Here is a 19,743-nt window from a genome sequence, read left to right on the forward strand (position 1 = left end):
TCCTGTTTGCGTTGGGGGAGAGGGTGGAGTCACACAGGCGCCTGGGCAACAGCACAGGTGGATTCCCTGCTGGACCTAAGGACGTGGGAAGACTACCAATCTCGCCATGTACCCTCAAATTGCTGTGCGAAATGGACTTTTCAATAAATATTTTAGTGCAACGGAAATTTCCGTGTCTTAGAATTCCGAAAAAAAAGAAAGAAAACAAAATGAAATCTATGGTAAATAAGAAGCATCATTTTGGCCTTCATCCGTTATTGCAGGAATTCAACAGAGGCACGGTAATGCCAGACTGGCTAATACTGTAGCTCATTTTGGCTACATCTGAAGCATTATTCAGCCCAGGAAAGTATTTTTATTTGTGTCTGATACTGATTTATGTCACATTAAAGTATCGGTCCATCATTTGGACTGATATAATGACATTTTGGCCTTCATCTGTTGTTGCAGTAATTCAACAGAGACACGGTAATGCCAGACTGTCATCACTGTTGCCAGTTCGGTTTGACACTAATGGCAGTCTGCTGCTGAGAGTTTCTCTAATGCACGTAGTCTTTCATAGCCTTTATTCTTGTTTTCCCTTGAGTTTCATGAACCCTTGCTAATAGTAATCCTTCATTTGACAGATGTGGGTTGCCTTTGCACACATATTATGCAACAATCCTAATTACAGACTAAAACGTTGCACATTTTAACTCCCTAAAGTCGCTAAGGAAATCATTTTTCAGTCAGCGCTATTATTGCCTGGTATGCATATAAAAGACTGTACACATTCAGGACCTTTACATGTCTGTGTCTTGTGATAATTCATCTTTCATACAGTAGATGACCAGTTTGAGCTCCTCCATGATTGCCTTCTACTTTAAATGCCATGTGAAAACACCCACTGCTCTTGGAATGTAATAACAAAACACTTTTGAGCAGCTGTCACATCCTGTTGTAGACCTCAAGCTCCATACTCTTAACACGTGTGTGCACACACACACCTCACATATACACCCATACACACAGACACACACACACACACACACACACACACACACACATACACACACACACACACACACACACACACACACACACACACACACACACACACACATACACACACACACACACACACACACACACACACACACACACACACACACACACACACACACACACACACACACATACACACACACACACACACACACACACACACACACACACACACACACACACACACATACTCAGACACACACACACACACACACACACACACACACACACACACACACACACATACTCAGACACACACACACACACACACACACACACACACACACACACACACACACACACACACACACACACACACACACTCACTTTCGCTCAGAGCAGCTGGCTCTGTCCAGCACTCAGTACAATATTTCTCTCCCCAGACAAGAGCTTTTCCCTGCCCAACTCTGCGCCCTCTCGCCCTTGCCCCCTAACCCTCACCGACAGGAAGAGAGAGGCGCCCCCCACATAAGATGTGTAAAAAGCCATGGCATCTGCCTGCCCTGTCGCTCACCCCGCCCTGAAATAGACATCCAACCGCCACCCCGAGGGTCGAAAATGTGGCCGAGTGAACACACTCTAAATGCTCCAGATGTCTCTGCCCGGGGGGTCGCGCCTGCAGGCAGACCGCAGAAAGTTGGGGCGAGGGATCCCTAAAATGACCTTTTAGACACAGGTGGGTCAATATATGAAATAAATAAATAAATAAATAAAAACTGGTTATGATACCTTTAGATGACCTTAATAACATATTAAAAGTGTATTATCTAATATCTGACCCCATAAAGAGGTCATATTCAAAATGGTGCCCAAGATGGCCGCCAGAAGCTAATTTTGGCCATATGAAGCATTATTCAGCCAAGGAAAGTATTTTTGGTGTTTGATGTTGATTTATTTGTCACACTAAACTAAAGTGTCAGTCCATCATGTTCTAAGACTTGCAGTAATTGACCTCTTGCAGGGGTGACTGATAGCCAGTCTGACCAGTCAGATTGGCTAATCAGACAGCATAATATGTTCATACTGTAGGTGAAAAAAATGTTGAAGGTAACATGCTATATCTGACATTACATATGATATGGTATTTTTCGCAAGATAGTTTGCTTGCTAGCACATTTCTGACAAGCTGAGATTTTTGATCACAAAATAAGGAATACATCTTTCATCTTTCATCTTTGATTGACTTTATTCAGAGGTCATGAAATCAAATATATTATCTGCTGAATTGTTATCACTCCATTATATTCCTTAAATATCAAACCATGCTGCCTTTTCAGTCATTTCGAGAGAGAGTGTGTGTGTGTGTGTGTGAGAGAGATATTCATTCTTCTAATTTTTCCCCCTAGTTCATTCTGCACATCTACCCACCTGGAAGAGGTCATTTAAGAATGAAATGGGATAAATGCAGCTAGCCTGAGCCTCAAATGAGCCAGTTAGTAAAACATGCCTTATCTTTCACCCTGGACATGGTACATAAACCTGGATTTTCTCATTGTTAAAACACACTGATTTATAATGAATCACTGAAAAAGGTAGAGCATTCCAAAACTTTACAATGTTGATTTTTAAAATCTTATTTATGTTTAATTTGACCATCATTTGACCTTAAATTCACCCCTGTAGGCTGAATAGTTTGAGATAGCCATTCTAACCTCTAGGCAGCCATTTTGGGGGCCATCATTAAAAAAAAAAACATTTGTATAATTTTTTTTTTTAATGTTGAACCCTTGACCTAGCCTGACGAGCCAGACCCACATCAAGATGTAGGGTCTGGACACTCACCGTAGACAGGGCTCAATTGGAGGGGTGGGATAAACAGTTGTCTTTCAAATTCCCTCCCTGCAATAGGATAACGCTAAACGAATCATCTTCTTGTTTTCAAGTAGCAGGATGCGTAACCTTCCCTCTCCACGCAATAGGATAACGCTAAGCGAATCATCTTCTTGTTTTCAAATAACAGGATGCGTTACCGTCGCAACTTCTGGTCGCATGTCAGTCACCATTATGTTAAGCCCTGTGATTGGATCGCTGGTGCTGGGGGTTCTCAGCTCCCTGCCTCAACGAAGCGTTGCTAGACTGCCCCGCCAGCCAAATTACATTTGCTGCCGCTAGGGGCGTCTAGATTTCTAGGCTACCCTTGACCCATATGGAGCGGACATTACAGGTGCAGGGGGCAGGAATATGACAGCTAATATACAGCATCAATAGATGATGATGGCCTGCTATTTTGAAGTGAAAATAATGAAACATCTTTCATATTTCATATCCTCCTCTCAACCTGTTTACCCCTCTCTTTCTCTCTTTCTCTCTCTCTCTCTCTCTCTCTCTTTACATTTGAGGTTACAGGTTCATATCTTCCCTTCCCAGAGCCCTGCTGACTCCAGCGCATTGCCAGACTTCCTGAGGAGCCCAAGGCAGCTGCTTATCGATTGCTAGTTGATGCATCCCCTTCGGCTCTGCCTCTCTCAGTGTCCCTGGCAAGGCCTTTGTCCGTCCTATCCATTAGCAGACTGCAATTTCAGGTATGCTTTCGTATCAAACGGAAGCTCGGGAGTTTCCATTGTCTCAAGCACATGAGAGGCTAACAGACAGTTCAGGCACGTCCAGCAGCGTGTTGTCACTTTGAGTACACTTAGGGGGAATGGGGGTGTCGGGAGGGGGCATCTCATTTGTTATGACACTGTGTGTATACACTGTGAGATAGACAATGGCGTCTTTATTCTGGGAGAACAGACATGGCTGTGTGAAACCGTCTGAGTGTGCCATGCTCAGCTTGTCTGTCACTATCTCCCGGAGCAGTGTCGCGGAGTACCACCACATATCAGTGGCCGCCTATGGACATCAGGGGCAGTTACAGCCATGCTACTACAGGACTGGAAGAGCCATAGCAAGAGAGAGTCAAACTCCTGGAATGCCCATGGAAGTGTCCAGTGACTCGAATGACCCCCACTGCCCCCCCCCCCTTCCAAAAAAAGATTCTCAAACGCTGGACTTTGAAAGCAGATCCAGAGGTGGCAATGGAAGGAAGCACTTCAGAGGGAGACTGTTAGTCAGTCATAAAGATTAGAAGTGTTCTGGGCTTGGTGGCAAATTTGAAGTTGAGTTTACAGTGAGGCTCATTTGTGGTCATTTAATAAGATGTTCAAGTTTGCCGGTTTGAATTTAAGGCAGAGTGAGTTAGTGGTGTATCTGAAAGTGTGTGTGTGTGTGTGTGTGTGTGTGTGTGTGTGCGCGCGCGCCAAGCTTTAAGCAGCTCATCCTCAAGCCCTGTGATCAGTCATGGCGGTTGCTCACAATGTGGAATTCTGATGACATGGAGCAGCATCCAGACCGAGACCAAAAATAATACACGGCCAAGGTTGGATTACCAAGAGGTTTTGAGGGTATTTCGTAGCTATGTTGGATTTATGGCGATTGGAACTTGGATTACCAATAGAAAAAAATCCTGGGGCTTTAATTTAGGAAAAAACATCTTTGCAGCTAAACTTGCCTGTGTTTCTAACATTGCTCACAGACCATGGTCAGTGAACCAAATCAAGTATTGATCCAATGTAAATGAGGTCAAACGCAATCTCATTTAATTGAATGCAGACAACACAAAGAATTTGCACAATACACCATTCTCATCAGTTGTAGGGTGACTGACACAAATGAAGACTAATTCAATCACACTCCTCTCCAAAACCCCCCCAAATATTCCAGAAAAAGTCTGGAACACAGTTCACAGGTCGCAATGTTTGCTCAATATGACATCGCTGTGTGTGGTGATGTGATGTAGCCATTTATTGAAAGCATCTGATGAGCAGATCACTTCATCAGCCCACATATTTCCAGTGTTAGATAGGGGAAAAAGCAGGGGCGATAATTTCCTGATTTCCTCTACAGAAAATGCAAATGAGTATGAGGTTGACTTATACCCTGGCTGCCCTCTCTGGGTAGCCATATGTCTGCTCCTCAATCAGAATCAGAATCAGAGTCAGTTTTATTGGCCAAGTTTGCAGAAACAAACAAGGAATTTGACTCTGTTTGATCAACAATAACATAAAAAAAAATACAGAACAGTAAGAAAAGAATAAAGGCAGTAGGGCTATGTATGAATAAATACATGTACATCTGCAAATAAATAGTCACTATGGGTGGGATTAGGGCAATGCAATTGTCCGGAGGGGGAGTGCGGCCTAACTGTCCCTGGCCATGGTTGTGGACACCCCAACAGGCATAGGTAACATAAAAAGAATGAAAAATAAAAAAATTCAGAACAGTAAGAAAAGAATAGGGCCAGTAGGGCTATCTACAGTATAAGAATAAATACATTACACATGTCACATACTGTACATTTGCAAATAATAACTGGGTGGGATAGGGTAATGCAATTGTCCGGTGGGGGAGTGCGGCCTTGCTGTCCCTGACAAGGTAGCCATGGTCGTGGACACCCCAACAGGCATAGGCAAGATGCCATATACAATTGAAAAGAGGGTGGGAATACTGCAATATCAGTATAGACTGAGGTTTACATATAGCCTGGCAAGCCAAACTACACAGATATTTTTGGCCGCTAGGGTGCGTCTAGATTTCTAGGCTAGTTTACATATGCATGCTCTCACAATTTGGATTTTGCCGTGCAGCTCAGGCTGGAAACCTGCACATCTGTCTCTCCTGCTTCCTGTCCACGTTAGCTGGGTCTCATGAACTGGCTTATCCACCAGGCCCACCCGGGATCGTTGGTCTGATTGGTTGAAGGACCAATCATAGGGAGTCATTTCAATATGCCCATTGATTGCACCTCTTGTGCAGTAGAAATAAAGCGCAGACTCCCCAGACTAATGTTCCAACTTAAAAGATTGAGCTTAGTATGGTGATAGCCAGACTACTCACTCCCTCCTGTGAGTCTCAAATGGCCCTCTGGGGAACGACGCCAAGGCAGTACAGTACACGTCTGATTTAGAGTTTATATTTGCCTCACTGTTCTTTGCTCTGCTGGCAAGTGCTCCTCATTCCAGCTCTGTGTCTGCACAGCACTCGGCTATTATTGTTTGGGAGCTGTTCAGTATCCATCTGTGATGCCAAGGCTCTGGAGCATCGCTTCCATTTGCGATGCGCCACGCTTTGTTTGGTCCTGGTCACTGTCAAGAAGAGGCGTAGGCCTACACTTTTGAATGCAGTGTGTGCTGTATTATGGAGGCCGGAAACCAAAGAAAGCAAAATCTTAGCAGATATCGGACCAGGGGCTTGCTGCCAGTGGTGTACCACTTCTGGTCACCTTTAATTTAACTTGTGATTAATAATAATATAAGAACGATAAATATCCTTGGTATAGGTTACATATGTCATTAACATGAAGGGAAATGTAGGCTATAGGCCTAACTGATATCACCCTGGGCCTGAAATAAATGACAAAACAAAAGCTATAGCTGGACAAGAGAGTACAAGCAGAAGGGAAACTAATTGTGGTCTAATAGTATACAACGGAGAGCCTTGACTGAATAAGGGAGGGATGTTCTTAATTTTCTTTGTTTAAAGAGGAGGACCAGTGTATTTGGTTTCAGTAGCCTACTCACAGGTGGCATGTGAATTAAATCATCACACGGGAAAGTCTGCCTCCCTGTGGCACTTTTCAGTAAGACAAATGGCTCCAAATGTACAAGTGACCAAATCAAAGATGTCACATTCTTGTACATTTTGTTTTGAAAATATCAAGATACTGTCAGTTTGAATCAATGTATTTGTCCTTGATATTATGTAGGCTACTACAATTAGAATCATAAAAGTCAAATTTTGTGCGAATGAAATGGTTCAAGTTTCAGGGGGACTTATTTAAGTGTAACACGTTGAATAGGATCGTTCACAGGTTAGTGAAGTGCATTTCGGTCCATCGGGGGAAAAAAACAACTTCTTATAAGATAGTTTCTCATAAGGTGCTACAGACAACAATCAACATAGTATTGTCTAGTTCGGTACTGATTAGTGGTAGGCCTATTTTCTGTGGCACCTGAAAAAGGACGTCGTTGAAGGACACAGCGTGTCAAATATCGTAACACAAAAGTGTGTCCACTACTGTCTTGCTGGATGTAATATCCATTCTGGAGCGCAGCGTATCTGTTGCAAGTGACATTATGTGTGCATCCACAATCATCTGAAGTAGGCTAACGTTGCACTTTTGGCAGGGAAAGCATTTTCTATTGGCAACATCACTGTTTGTTTCTGTTTTTTTTTCTTCAAGAAAACAAACCTTTGTTTAAATGTAGCCTACGGCTTGGCCAGAATCAATGCGCAGGCTTCCTCTCTAATTCTTTTGTGATTTGACTTAGCCTAAATGTATTTATTTTCTTCTGATTTGCTGAGCTTTGGCAGACAGTCCTTATGACTAGAATACATCAATGTGACGTAGAGACACTTATGAGACCTGACCACTGATGTGCTATCCTAATGCACTCACTGAAATAAAATATGATGTTTAGGCTAGATATGCAGATACTGTAAGTAACTGAAATGCAGGCCTACTAAGAAGGTAGAGGCCCCTAGTTTCACTATGGCTTGCTAATAACGACCCTGTCGCTAACCTGGGTCCCTGACTGTGGGCGCATGGGCCCCCCCTGCATGGTGCAGGCACTGTAACCAATGCTTCACAGTGCATGCCACAAGCCACTATGTTTCTACTAGGAATCATTACACTTTAATCTTTACCAATCCTCACTCCCCCAGCAGAATGGCCTTGTCGAGTGCAGGCCGACACATTTGGAAGAGCACCACTCTCACTGTGAGGAGACTCCAGTGTCGGCAAACAGCTGTGTACACCGTTGTCCATGGATTCAATGATGAGGAAATCCGGGGAAAACTGCGGGCTTTCCATGGTGGGTCTATTGATCTCATCAAGCAGGATTCTGGAATCGCTGTGATGACTGTGAACAACCCAGCTCGCATGAATGCTTTTTCAGGTAGAGTATGTGAGCTGACATGACCTAGAATTGCACTGGAATGGTCTGTCTTGATCTCTCTCTCTCTCTCTCTCTCTCTCTCTCTCTCTTTTCAGCTGTCTTTCGAGTGGACTATACCTACAGTGAGGAGAAAATGTATTTGATACCATGCTAAAGTTGCCTAAAAAGAGGAATATAAAATCATCCTTTGACAATTGATCTTAATGTCTTAATTAAAAAATTGAGTAAAAATAAAACCGCCAAGTACCCCAATTTTCTTTGTGATTGAAGAATGTTTCATAAATAAATAAATGTTCTTCCTAAATGCTAGGGGGAAGGAAGTATTTGACCCCCAATGTAACCCTATGGGAATTTAACACATAGGGTTAACATAGGGGCAGGCAGATTTTTATTTTTTAAGGCCAGCTATTTCATGGATTCAGGATATTATGCATCCTGATAAAGTTCCCTTGGCCGGTGGAATTAAAATAGCCCCACATCATTACATACTTTTCACCATAGCTAGAGATTGGCATGGTGCTTTTTCCAGTAGGCCTATTAGCCTGTTTGATGCTCATTGAGCTCAATGCAAATCAAACAGGCTAATAGGCCTACTGGAAAAAGCACCATGCCAATCTCTAGGTATGGTGAAGGGTATGTGATGATGTGGGGCTATTTTAATTCCAAAGGCCAAGAGAACTTTATCAGGATGCATAATATTCTGGATCCATGAAATAGCTGGCCTTTAAAAATAAAAATCTGCCTGCCCCTATGTTAACCCTATGTGTTAAATTCCCATAGGGTTACATAGGGGGTCAAATACATCCTTCCCTTAGCATTTAAGGAAAACATTTATTTATTTACAATACATTCTTCAATCACAAAGAAAATTGGCATCCTTGGCGGTTTTATTTTTACTCATTTTTTGAATTAAGGCATTAAGATCAATTGTCAAATGATGATTTTATATTCCTGTTTTAGCATGGTATCAAATACATATGCTCCTCACTGTATGTCATATTGGTACTAATGGGGCGGTGGTAGTGTAGTGGTTAAGGAGCTGGGCTAGCGTGCAGTAGTCTGAAAGTTGTTGGTTCAATTCCTGGCTTACAAGTTGCTCTGTGGACTATGGAATGACCGTGTAATCCCTTGTAATATAGTTGACATAAAGTGTGTAAATCACTTTGGATGAAAAGTGTGTCTGCTAAATGTAATAATGTAGAGCTACTGCCATTTAATTATGTTTGATACCTTTTGGTATTGTCCAGCAAAAAGGTCTGTATCACATTTGAATTCATTTCTCTGATTTCTCTGGTTGCATTCTGCCCGGCTTTTAACTGTGTGCAGCGGTTTGCCACTAATTTAATTATCTAAATATTCTCTGGTTTTCCAGAGATTCCCTGCGCCCCACCTCCATATCTAGGGTTGTGACTATGTATTTTATTGTACAATTTTTCATCTCAGTTGTTTAATTCTGTGTAACTGACAATTCAGGGAGTGAAAAAAATGCATCGATCTTTCTATTTCCCCCTTTTTACAGGTATTTTATTGTGATGTGCAGAATCACAATATCATAATACCTTTTTTTATCGAAAGTTGTTTCGCAAGTTACTCTGTAAGTCCCACCCCTTTGGATTGTAATCTTTGAAATCGTCCACTGACCTTTCAGGAACCATGATGCTTGAGCTGGAGGAAAAGGTGACGCAGCTGGAGGACTGGCCCGAGGGGAAAGGTCTCATCGTTCAGGGGGCTGCTGGAACCTTTTGCTCTGGTTCCGACCTGAATGCTGTCAGGGCCATATCAAACCCACAGGTAAAAATCACATCTGTTACACTCAACAATTCAACAACTCAACTAAAAACAAAATCACAAATGAAGCATTGATGAATGAAGCTTACAGGCACAAATGTTCTTTCCCCTAGGACGGCATGAAAATGTGCATGTTCATGCAGAACACATTGACTCGACTGCTCAGGTAAGAGCCTTTACTAAGTGTGCAATCGTGAAGTGGCAGCTTACTGATGCTTACTGTACCTTAAATATTTCCCTATTCTGGTAAAATCATGCAAAACAACTCCAAGTGTTGGGTTTACTGAGTGATGTGAACTTGATTTGTGTCTTTTGTTCAAGTCTTTTGTTTTCTTAGCACAGGCTGCCTCTCATCTCTGTGGCCTTGGTGGAGGGCAAAGCACTGGGAGGAGGATCAGAGCTCACCACCTCCTGTGACTTCAGGTGAGGCGGGACGTTGTTCCACAAAAAAAAAAAAATATATATTTGTTTTAGTTAACATCATATTTGGTAATGAAGTGTTATCTGTCTTCCTAGAGTGACCTTTAAAAAAGTATCCTCAAAGCAACACTAAAGAGTTTTTTATACCTTAAAAGAATTTTTCCAAAGTAATTTCAGTGGTTCATCAACTCGTAACAGGGTGAACGGCACTTCTGCATTCACTTCACGGCCCTCTATCAGCTATAACCGCATTATGTAAGATGACCAGATCGGGTAGCGGATCTGTAGTTTGATGGAATGAGACATGAGAAACGACAAATTTGACTTGCTTCGATGTCGCAATACATCATACTCTCATAAAATCATACAACATACTCTACCTTGTCTGTGGACATCGTTATTTGCTGGATGAACAAATAGCGTGCGCGCAACAGAGGAAAAGTGCTTTAGTGTTGCTTTAAACAGTTGATCGCACCTTCTAGTAATGATGTGTAAGTGACACTGATTGTTTGTGCAAGCAGATTGATGGCGCCAGACAGTGTAATCCAGTTTGTCCATAAGCACATGGGTCTTGTTCCTGGATGGGGGGGAGCTGCTCGACTAGTCCGCATCGTGGGCAGTCAGAACGCCCTGAAGCTGCTGGGTGGTGCCAAGAAAGTGGACCCAGAATACGGCACTCAAATCGGTCTGGCCGATGGTGTGCTGAGCCTTGCAGATGGCACCAGTGCTCTGGTAGAAGCCGAGCAATGGCTAGCCCAATACACTAAAGGCCCTGCGATGGTGATCAGGGCGGCGAAGCAGGTGGTGGTGTGTGGGAGAGAGCTCCCCCTAGAGGACGCTCTGAGGACTGAGAAAGACGTGTTCGGGACCGTGTGGGGTGGCCCGGCCAACCTTGCAGCTTTGGCCAGCAAGTCTAAACACAAGTGACCACAAGCATGAGGACTTGTCATGAACTTTAAAAATGAATTAATGCTTTTGAGATGCTCGCTCAAATCAGTTTCTTAATAATATATGTTTGATTATTGCATGTCCTTGAATGTGATGAACAATAAACCACCATGCCAATTATTTCATGTTGAGGGATGTTCAAAAAACATTAAAGATATATACAGTGAGTGGTGAAAGTAATTGCTCTAGCCTGAACAGTGGCAATTACTAGGTGTAGCACATTATGATGTTATGAAGGGCCAGCATTAGCAAGTGTCCTCTATTAAATAGGAATTAGTAGGTCAGTCAATTATAGATAAAAATTGTAATAGGAAACAGCCATGTGCTGCCAAGCTCCTATCTGAGGAGTGAAGCATAGTGTAATGCAATTAAGATCAGAACACATCCTTGTGGGGTTTTTAATTCCATCCTTCAAAACATAATAGAAGTCATCAAAATCAGTCTGCCACGTTCAAGAAGTCAGCAAATCCTTAATCCAGAAATGTCAAGACTGAGAACAGCATCATGCTATCCGTCATTTGTTTCTGTGGTTGCTGCTATACTCTCAGATAGCCCATGGAATGAAAACTTGGAAATTTGTTGAAGCTCATGGCATCATGATATTCTTTGAACCATTTCACTTTGATAATACACTATGTAATGAAAAGATATATGAAGAGTTCAAATGCAAAACCCTCTAAGTCCGCTTGACCACGTTTCTTTTAAAAGAGCATTTTTTACCAGGCTCCTGAGGCCATCATTGTCCTCCCTTATCTAATCTTAAATTTGAGAATTGTTGCATTCAAACTGCATATTTACAATATACACCTGTGACCCACACATAAAGGAACAAAAGGTAAGGAATGAACCCAATCTGGCATATGGGGGCCTGGCTAACACCAGACCTAATCTTGATTGGGATGAGGTCTGGGAACCAAACATTAACTTTCTCTTGGATTACAAATGCCCAGAGCCAGTTATTGGGTGTTGAATGGAAGTCAACAAACACTGGTGACCAAAGAATTTATTATCGGATAGTGTGAAGCCAGTCAAGCTGAGAGGGTACTTCATTGTATGCCGTTGGTAGAGTAGTGGCTAAGGAGCTAGGCTAGCATGCAGTAGCCTGTGATGTTTGGGTTTCTGGTTTCTACCGTTGTGCCCTTGAGTGAACTTAACCCTACCCTGAGTTGCTCTGGGGAGATTGGCCCTTGTAATATAGTTGACATAATTAAGTCGTTTTGGATAAAAGCGTCTGTTAAATGAATGAATGTGAATTGGAGTATTGCTCGGGTCTTACCAGGAGCAAGTTCTTCAAAGGAAACATTTCCCTTTGGTGCCATCCTGCAGGAGTACATGTACATGTGATCACTGTGAACAGATTCCTTTTGTAATCATCTGAGTGTAAATTATGGCAGATTGTGTGTGCTTTATAAAGCTTATGCAGGCTTACACAAAAAAAGAAAAACCCAAAAAACATGGATCACAATGTGGCCATTATGAGAAACACAAAGAGGCCTTTGATATCCACAGCATGAGATCAGGGTGAATCCAGAGCCTAGTGGAAAGGTCTCAGTAGAAGCACCAGAGACAACTCCAACCAGATCTGCACAAAGCACTTCTGATAAGGGAGAATACTGAGATGTTCGTAAGTGTAACGCAAATAGAGATACTTGTTGAGAACATGTAGAGGTAGACATCACCATTGATATTTTGGAAATTAAAACACTTAAGTTTTCTGTGGATATGCAGCATCATTCAGAGTTATGTTGTCAACTCAACACCATATACTGTAAAAATACAAGAACAACTAGACAGTAGTCTTTTGATATGGGATGATAAATTGACACAGACTTTATTATTAAATTACAAATCCTGTAACAAAATATTACAACAAAGCAAAAGTCACAGAAAGAAAATTATACTTCTTTTAGTTTTTTTAAAAGTCAAGATGGAAATCTAAAACAAAGTGTCACAATGTTGAGAACTGGTGACGCGTTGAAATAAAAAAAAAAAAATAAAAAAAAAAACGAAAATATAAACTGTAACGGATAACACTGCCCTCGTCATACCACCACATCATTCATTTCACACAAAAACTCACAACAAAGGGGCAAGAGACAAACCAACTGCCTAGCCAAATGAAATCCAAAGTAACCATAGTAATAAAAAGAACATTTCATTCCATCCTGCCAGTAGTGTTTAGAAGCCCTCTCTTATAACATGCACAAGTTATGAGCTTGACTAGCACACAGATGAGATGTGAACACAACACTCCAAGACCATGCTATGGTTATGAAACACCATTTTAAAATCAGGACTGCAGCCCAAGGGTTCAACATGTTTAAACTTCAGATCCCTCAAAAGCTCAGAAAAGCTGAAAACGGTTTAACACTTTACCGACCACACTGTTAAAATTGTTAAAAGCAACCCGTTCGTGTTTTATTAAGGCCTTGTTTAGAATTCCAAATGACCTTTTCTTCTGTCAGGGGCATTAGGTGTTAGGCATGATGGATCAATGCAAATTATAATAATAAAGAAAAATAAATCTATGAGAAAACATTTTAGGTAATCATTCACATTCATGGTTTAATCTCCAGAAACAATTGAATCTACACAAGAAAAACTGGTTCAGGGAGGGAGGGAGGGAGGGGGATGGTGGTGGTGGTGGTGGTGGGGTTCCTCATCATCCAATGACACCCAGTACAGGAGGGCCCTTGGGCTGGCAGGAGGATGGTTGTTGCTGCTGCTGCTGCTGCTGCTGGAGTTGCTGTGATACTGAGTGCAAGGGCTGACTGAGCGGCTCAGGTCCAGTGAAGGGGTCTTTAGCTGCCCCCCCCAGAGTCTTACACTTCAGTCACTGTACACTGCCCATCGGGCCTCCGGGAGCCTAAGCTACTACCACCAGCCCCACCGCCGCCACCACCACCACCACCACCACCACCAGCACCGCTGCTGCTGGTGACGGAGGAAGCACCTCCGGGTGGGGAGCGCTCCTCTGGGTTTGGTCTGGGTCGGTGAAGTCCTTGCCAAGCCGTAGCAGCCGTACCCTCCTCCTCCTCCTCTCCAGTAGTAGGCCTCTGATCGTTATCCTCCTCATCCTCAGTGCTGCTCTCTGGTACAGATTCATCGACTGAGGCATCGTGGGAAGAGGAAAAGCGTGAGGGAGAGGTCTCATCTTCGTCGTCCTCGTCGTCCTCCTCCTCATCCTCTTCTCCCTCCAGGACGCCGCCTCTCTCTGGAGCCGGACTGCGGCCAATCTGGAGGTGGACAAAGGCCCTTTCCAACGAGAGCCCATCGTCTGAAGAGGAGGAGTGGCTAGAGGGGCTTGTGGGCTGGCCACCAAGGGAGGTAGGGGGTCGGCCAGGGGGCACCAGAATAGGGGGGGCAGCCGCAGTGGCGCCACCAGCGCTGGTCCCTGGCACTCCGGAGGTATCTGCCCCGTCTGCCGAGCTCTCGCGCCCTCCTGCCGCGGCGGCCGCCTGTGCCACGGCATCTGAGTCCAGCCTCAACCCGGCCACGCCCTTCTTGGGGATGTCCACGACGTCGCGCTTCATCTTGCGGCGGCGGCCGTGCTCGTTGCGCCGGTACTGGACCATGTTCTCCAGGTCGGCCACGTACAGGAACCCGGCGATCAGCATCTCTGCAGTCTTCTTGCCCTTGGAAAAGGCGTCCTCCAACTCACGGCTGGTGCGCTCATCGTACTGCCACCATCCGTTTCGGCCCTCGTAGTACCAGGCGTACTCGCCCGGCGCCTTGCCGGCCGCCGAAGCCTTGAGCTCTTCCGGTGACAGCAGCGTGGGCCGCTCCAGAAAGTCTTCGGGCACCTCCTGTCTGCAAAGGGCGCAGCGCTTGCTCTGCCAGGACGCGCCCTTCACACAGAGGAAGCAGAAGATGTGGCGGCAGGGCAGGCGCACAGGGTGCACGCAGCTCTGCAAGCAGATGGCACACTCCGGCACAGGCAGGGAGGGAGAGGAGCCGCCCGACCCCGGCAACGAATCACTGCCCCCCTTTCTGCTGGCCAGCAGGCTCGCCGAGTGGTCAACCTCGCCACAGCTAGCCATTCTAGCGAGACGTGGAGGCAAAATGTACAGCCACAGATGAACACACTGAATAGCAGCTCTCATCTTAACAAATGTGTACAATTTCAAATGACTACCACAACACTGTAAACTGTGGATACTTACTGAGTAGTCCTCTAGTATGTCTTTGACATCAGGGGTAGTATTATTCTTTCTTCTCGTTTCGGGGTGATTATCTGCGGAGGTGAAGAAGAGATTAATGTTGTGTTACTTGTCCAGTTAACGTTACGTTAGCTAACAACGCTAGCTAACGTCTAGCTAACCGTTTCTCGTATCACATTAAAAACATGTATGACTTCCTAGATAGACATTAATTTAATTGCGATGTAAGCTCTATTGTACTTTTAGCGTTACATCATCAAACTTGGGAGATGTAAGGTTTCGAAAACTGTCAGCGGAGACTAAATTAAAAATAAATGCACTTAACTGACTAGCTAGTTATCCGCTAGCTGAAATATAATATGCTAGCAAAATAAAACTGTTAGCAACCTGCGACAAACACAAACGAGATGTCTTTGACATTATACGGTTTGACGTGAGACACCCAGAGAGTGTTATGTTAGACTACACCAAACATCATCATAAATATAATGGTAATTCCTAATCATCGACAGCAGACGAATAGCTAGATCGGTGGTCAAATCAGTTAGGCTTGAAGGCAGGCCTTAGTAACGCCATTTAGCTATTGTTAGCTAACGCTGATCATTACCTAGCCAACGGTAAATTATTTACGCCTATTTCATGTCACACAAAACATTAAACGTGTATTGCAAATATATGACATTACCGAAAATAAAAGGGGTTCTTTCACACAGACTGCGGGATGAAGACAGTTAGCGAAGTACCAATAATAATAATAAAAAAACACCGATGGACAACAACTGGACCTGTTGTGGGTGGACCATTGCTCTGGTTAGCCAACATTAACGTTACTGCTAGCTAGCTGTCAGCTTAACCAACGCTACCATGGAAGCAATCGACAAACAAAACACTGCGATACACCACAGACATAATAGCACAACAACGACAATAGCATTGTAAAAAAAATCAGACAGAGAGATTTTCATTTTCACACTCACTCTGAAAAGATCGTCCAGCTCTGTTTGTTAGGTGGCTGCACAAAATACCACAACGAATAGAAACATACGTAGTTGTTTGTGCGTCACTCCGCCTCGCCCACGTTTCACGTAACCTTTGCGCTCTCTCTACTTTCTCCTCTCACCCCCAGTTTGGATAAATCTGACACAGACTCACAGGTAGGATGACAAGTAGGATAAGATAACATAGGCTACATAAAATAAACAAATGATGCAAAGAAAAGAAAAGAAAAGAAAAAGTGATAAAAAGAATAGCTTAATTAAAACGAAAGAAAGAAAAAATACACCAACACAATAGGCTAACAGACAAATATCATATGTCATATGTTTTGGTGAAGCCATACAGCTCTTCTGAGGTGTAATCACTTACTTTGAGTTAAAGTGTAATAGACTTAAGGGTGTTTAAAATAAATAAATAAATACAAATGAAAATACATCAACTAAGCCATAGAGACAGTATTTTAATTACATCGTTGGTGCTTCAGTTTATGTGTAGAGACCCAGTGATTAAAAACATATATTTTGAAAGCGCTTCGCTCGCCGCCCCTATCTATCTGATCCATTGTTTGCGATTTTGTGCTCTAGCTTTAGCCGGTGCTAGCTCTGTAGTGCATGCTCATCTAAAAATATGTCTCCACGGCTTAATTTATGTACCTATTGTCATTCAGAAAAACACCCTTTAGTCAATTTTCGCAGGAGTTACACTTGAACTTACTCTGGTTTGCCACCATGTACTTGGAATACCCCTGTTCTTTGAAATATGGCTTGTTTCATGTAAGATCAAACATGTCAGAATTTGTCTTTCATGTGCTCAAAGGGCTTTGACAGGAACAGTTAGACCACTGCAGCCCTATTTGGTCAGAAAGAGAAACAAAACTGTGGCATTCAGACCAAATCTAATTCAAATCTAGATCATCATGTAGGCTAACTGAGAGATGATGATGATAATGATGATGATAATAATGATGACAATAATTTTCCAAATAGCTTGGCCAACAGAGACACGATTTTAGTAGGCCTACACGCCCAAAAGGTTGAGCTGTTCGGAACATTTATTTTAGACCATAACAAATCAGTTTAGAACCTGAAAAGGTTGGCGCTGGAATGAAAAAGTTGTTTTTCCCCCCCTGTGAACCAGATTGGGTGTTATATTATTCTACAGGTCAGTTATGGACACAACACCCTGTGCAATGGTTCCATTCAAAATTGGGAAATTCAAGAACCAGTTTTTTGGTCATATAGATGACTGGTAACAGCATATGGATTATATATGTCTACTATGTATACTTGGGGCATCTGTGCAGCCCATTGATAGCTGCCAAAATGTGTGGAGTCTTTAAATAAAGTAATTGAAATAGCACAGTCTTCCATTTCAAGTCATTTGAAGTACTGACAAGATCAACTCTGATAATGACATTTGTAAGACCTTAACTGAAGTGCCCTTTGGTTTAAATCTGATGAAATTAAGACAGCCATGTAGTAGTGCAGTAGTGCAAACACTTACCACCTTCCCTTGCCTCAGACAGCTGATATGCCTCAGATACTCCCGAGTATCACTTACCCATGAGTCCAAAATATGCACAAACCAAGACAAATGCTAAGAGGCAAACCCATCAAAATTTAATGTATTTTATTTGAAGTACAGGTGCTTTTTGACTTTTGTTCAGATGGCTTCAGAAGCACAGATCCTGTGAATACAGACAGGCAAACCAACACTTTGTTCCGAGGGCAATGAGCAAGAAAAACAATAACAAAAACAAAACAAAACAACCTGTCCTCTTTGCCCTATACACATATATACACCAATACACATGCAGTCAGTAGAGCTCACTCTCTACCACAGGCAATGTCCAAGATGCCAGCAAGCATGCTCACTTTTTTTTTTAATTTAATCAGAAAAGAAGTATTGACGTTTATACAACATGTTCTACATAAAACCTACATTCAAACCATGGCACGTTGCTGTACCAGGGCAGGGTGGTGGGGCTAAAGGTGGGGTCTTTTATTTATTTTTATTTTTTATTTATTTCTCTTTAGATTCACCAAACAGGTTCACCAAACACAAACATCATTCTGACACAACAAAAGAAGTCCTCATTATGGTTCCTCCTATCTGGCAGCAGTCTCCTCCGTCCCATCACTATGCAGCCAACAGCATATGTTCATTTCACAGGTCTCTAATTCGCTGTTAGAACATCTCAGGGGGGGTTTTGGCCTGGGCTTTGGGCTCCACCCAAGTGTCTGTCATCATGTGCATCATGACGTGGCCCATTCCCTCTCTTGTGCATATACAGTATATATTTAAATTATACAGGTAGCAGCAGCACCCCCTCAGCAAGGGGTTAAGGGGGGGAGAGGCAAGGGCAAGTGGGCTTGAGGGGGGTGGGTGGGTGGGGGTGGGGGGGGGTGGTTGGGGGTTCCAGGGGCCCGCTATTGCCCAGTGACTCCATCCACAGAGGTGGGGTTCCTCGTATGGCCTCTCCGACGTCGCCGCTCCGTTTTATTCCTGTTTTCCGAGTCCTCCTCCACCCCTGCAGCTGGAGCGGTGGCGGCAGTCTTCCTGTCCTTGTCCCTCTCTCTCTTCCTCTCGTGGCGACTCTCCGTGTTCTCTTTGTCCCTTCGGTTGTTGCGGTTCTTCCTGTCGGGCCGTCGGTTCCCCTTGCCTGAAGAGAGCAACAGAATAGAAGGGGAGACAAAGACTATCTCTTAGTTTTTGTGATACTTGAAAAAAACAATGCATTCTAGAGCCTGTAAGAACTACTGAGATTAAACTGTTGCAGAAGGATAAAAGACACTACCACCGTTTTCTTAGTAGATCCCTTCAAGGTTTATAATATTTATGTATAATTTTGTAACTTGAAACAAACTTTTATGCTCAAATCCTACCCAAATGATCATGCTCACAATACACCAAATCAGACCTCTTGTGACCTTGACGTTATTACATCAGAGGAATGCTGGAATGGAATGGAATGGTGAAACCAAAATAACCTACTCTTCAAATGAATGTGAAAGCAGTATGCACCGTATATATGAATGTACTATTTTGCAATAAACCACCATTTGTCATTCCTCTGCAGTGTGTGATAGAACTCTTACGGGTGGGAAAGGGGTGGAAAGGGAGACGCTGGAGATGGATCCTCTGTGTCAGATTTCCTCACTGAGATATAAATGATGGAATCCAGACAAATACAACCATGCAGCCGACAAGTCATTCAGTTCACAGGCCATTATTTATTCTCTTTTTGACTTTATCTCTGTTTGAAAATGAATGGGTAGGAGATGTGTGGCTCCGATCTGTGCATATTTGCCTCACGCTTATGTAACCTTGATGTCACATTTATGTTCTGATCAGGCTTTCAACCATCAACAAACACCTACGGCGTGCAAAGATGAAGCCCTAATTCCTAGTAATGCACATTTCTGCTTTGGACTATGCTTATATATAACTTA

General features: G+C 43.2%; 3 protein-coding genes across 7 annotated transcripts in view; 1 reads left to right on the forward strand and 2 right to left on the reverse strand.

The window, feature by feature from the left end:
* Window positions 1-6,874: 6,874 nt before the first annotated feature.
* Window positions 6,875-11,302, forward strand: echdc1 (enoyl CoA hydratase domain containing 1). 4 transcript variants are annotated; one of them, XM_062538360.1, is made up of 6 exons: window positions 6,875-6,892; window positions 7,747-7,979; window positions 9,628-9,770; window positions 9,881-9,933; window positions 10,110-10,190; window positions 10,709-11,302. In XM_062538360.1, exons 2-6 carry the CDS (start codon window positions 7,751-7,753, stop codon window positions 11,112-11,114), a joined length of 912 nt encoding a protein of 303 aa, XP_062394344.1. In that variant the 5' UTR covers window positions 6,875-6,892; window positions 7,747-7,750; the 3' UTR covers window positions 11,115-11,302. The 4 variants fall into 4 exon arrangements, with proteins under 4 accessions (XP_062394344.1, XP_062394345.1, XP_062394347.1 ...); XM_062538361.1 differs by having other exon boundaries at window positions 6,877-6,892; window positions 7,750-7,979; XM_062538363.1 differs by lacking the exon at window positions 6,875-6,892 and adding an exon at window positions 6,903-7,086 and having other exon boundaries at window positions 7,747-7,895.
* A 1,632-nt stretch (window positions 11,303-12,934) lies between these two features.
* On the reverse strand, window positions 12,935-16,397 carry rnf146 (ring finger protein 146). 2 transcript variants are annotated; one of them, XM_062538351.1, is made up of 3 exons: window positions 16,273-16,397; window positions 15,299-15,369; window positions 12,935-15,176 (listed from the first exon to the last, which is right to left on the reverse strand). In XM_062538351.1, exon 3 carries the CDS (start codon window positions 15,173-15,175, stop codon window positions 13,958-13,960), a length of 1,218 nt encoding a protein of 405 aa, XP_062394335.1. In that variant the 5' UTR covers window position 15,176; window positions 15,299-15,369; window positions 16,273-16,397; the 3' UTR covers window positions 12,935-13,957. The 2 variants fall into 2 exon arrangements, with proteins under 2 accessions (XP_062394335.1, XP_062394337.1); XM_062538353.1 differs by lacking the exon at window positions 16,273-16,397 and adding an exon at window positions 15,981-16,195.
* A 1,508-nt stretch (window positions 16,398-17,905) lies between these two features.
* rspo3 (R-spondin 3) overlaps window positions 17,906-19,743 on the reverse strand; it is a 14,895-nt gene continuing 13,057 nt past the window's right edge. Inside the window, exon 6 of the mRNA XM_062538356.1 lies at window positions 17,906-18,953. Coding sequence (XP_062394340.1) covers window positions 18,721-18,953 — 233 coding nt within the window. The 3' untranslated portion in view covers window positions 17,906-18,720. The remainder of the gene's footprint in view (window positions 18,954-19,743) is intronic.

Source organism: Sardina pilchardus, chromosome 6, assembly GCF_963854185.1.
Source record: "Sardina pilchardus chromosome 6, fSarPil1.1, whole genome shotgun sequence".
NCBI classification, from domain to species: domain Eukaryota; kingdom Metazoa; phylum Chordata; class Actinopteri; order Clupeiformes; family Clupeidae; genus Sardina; species Sardina pilchardus.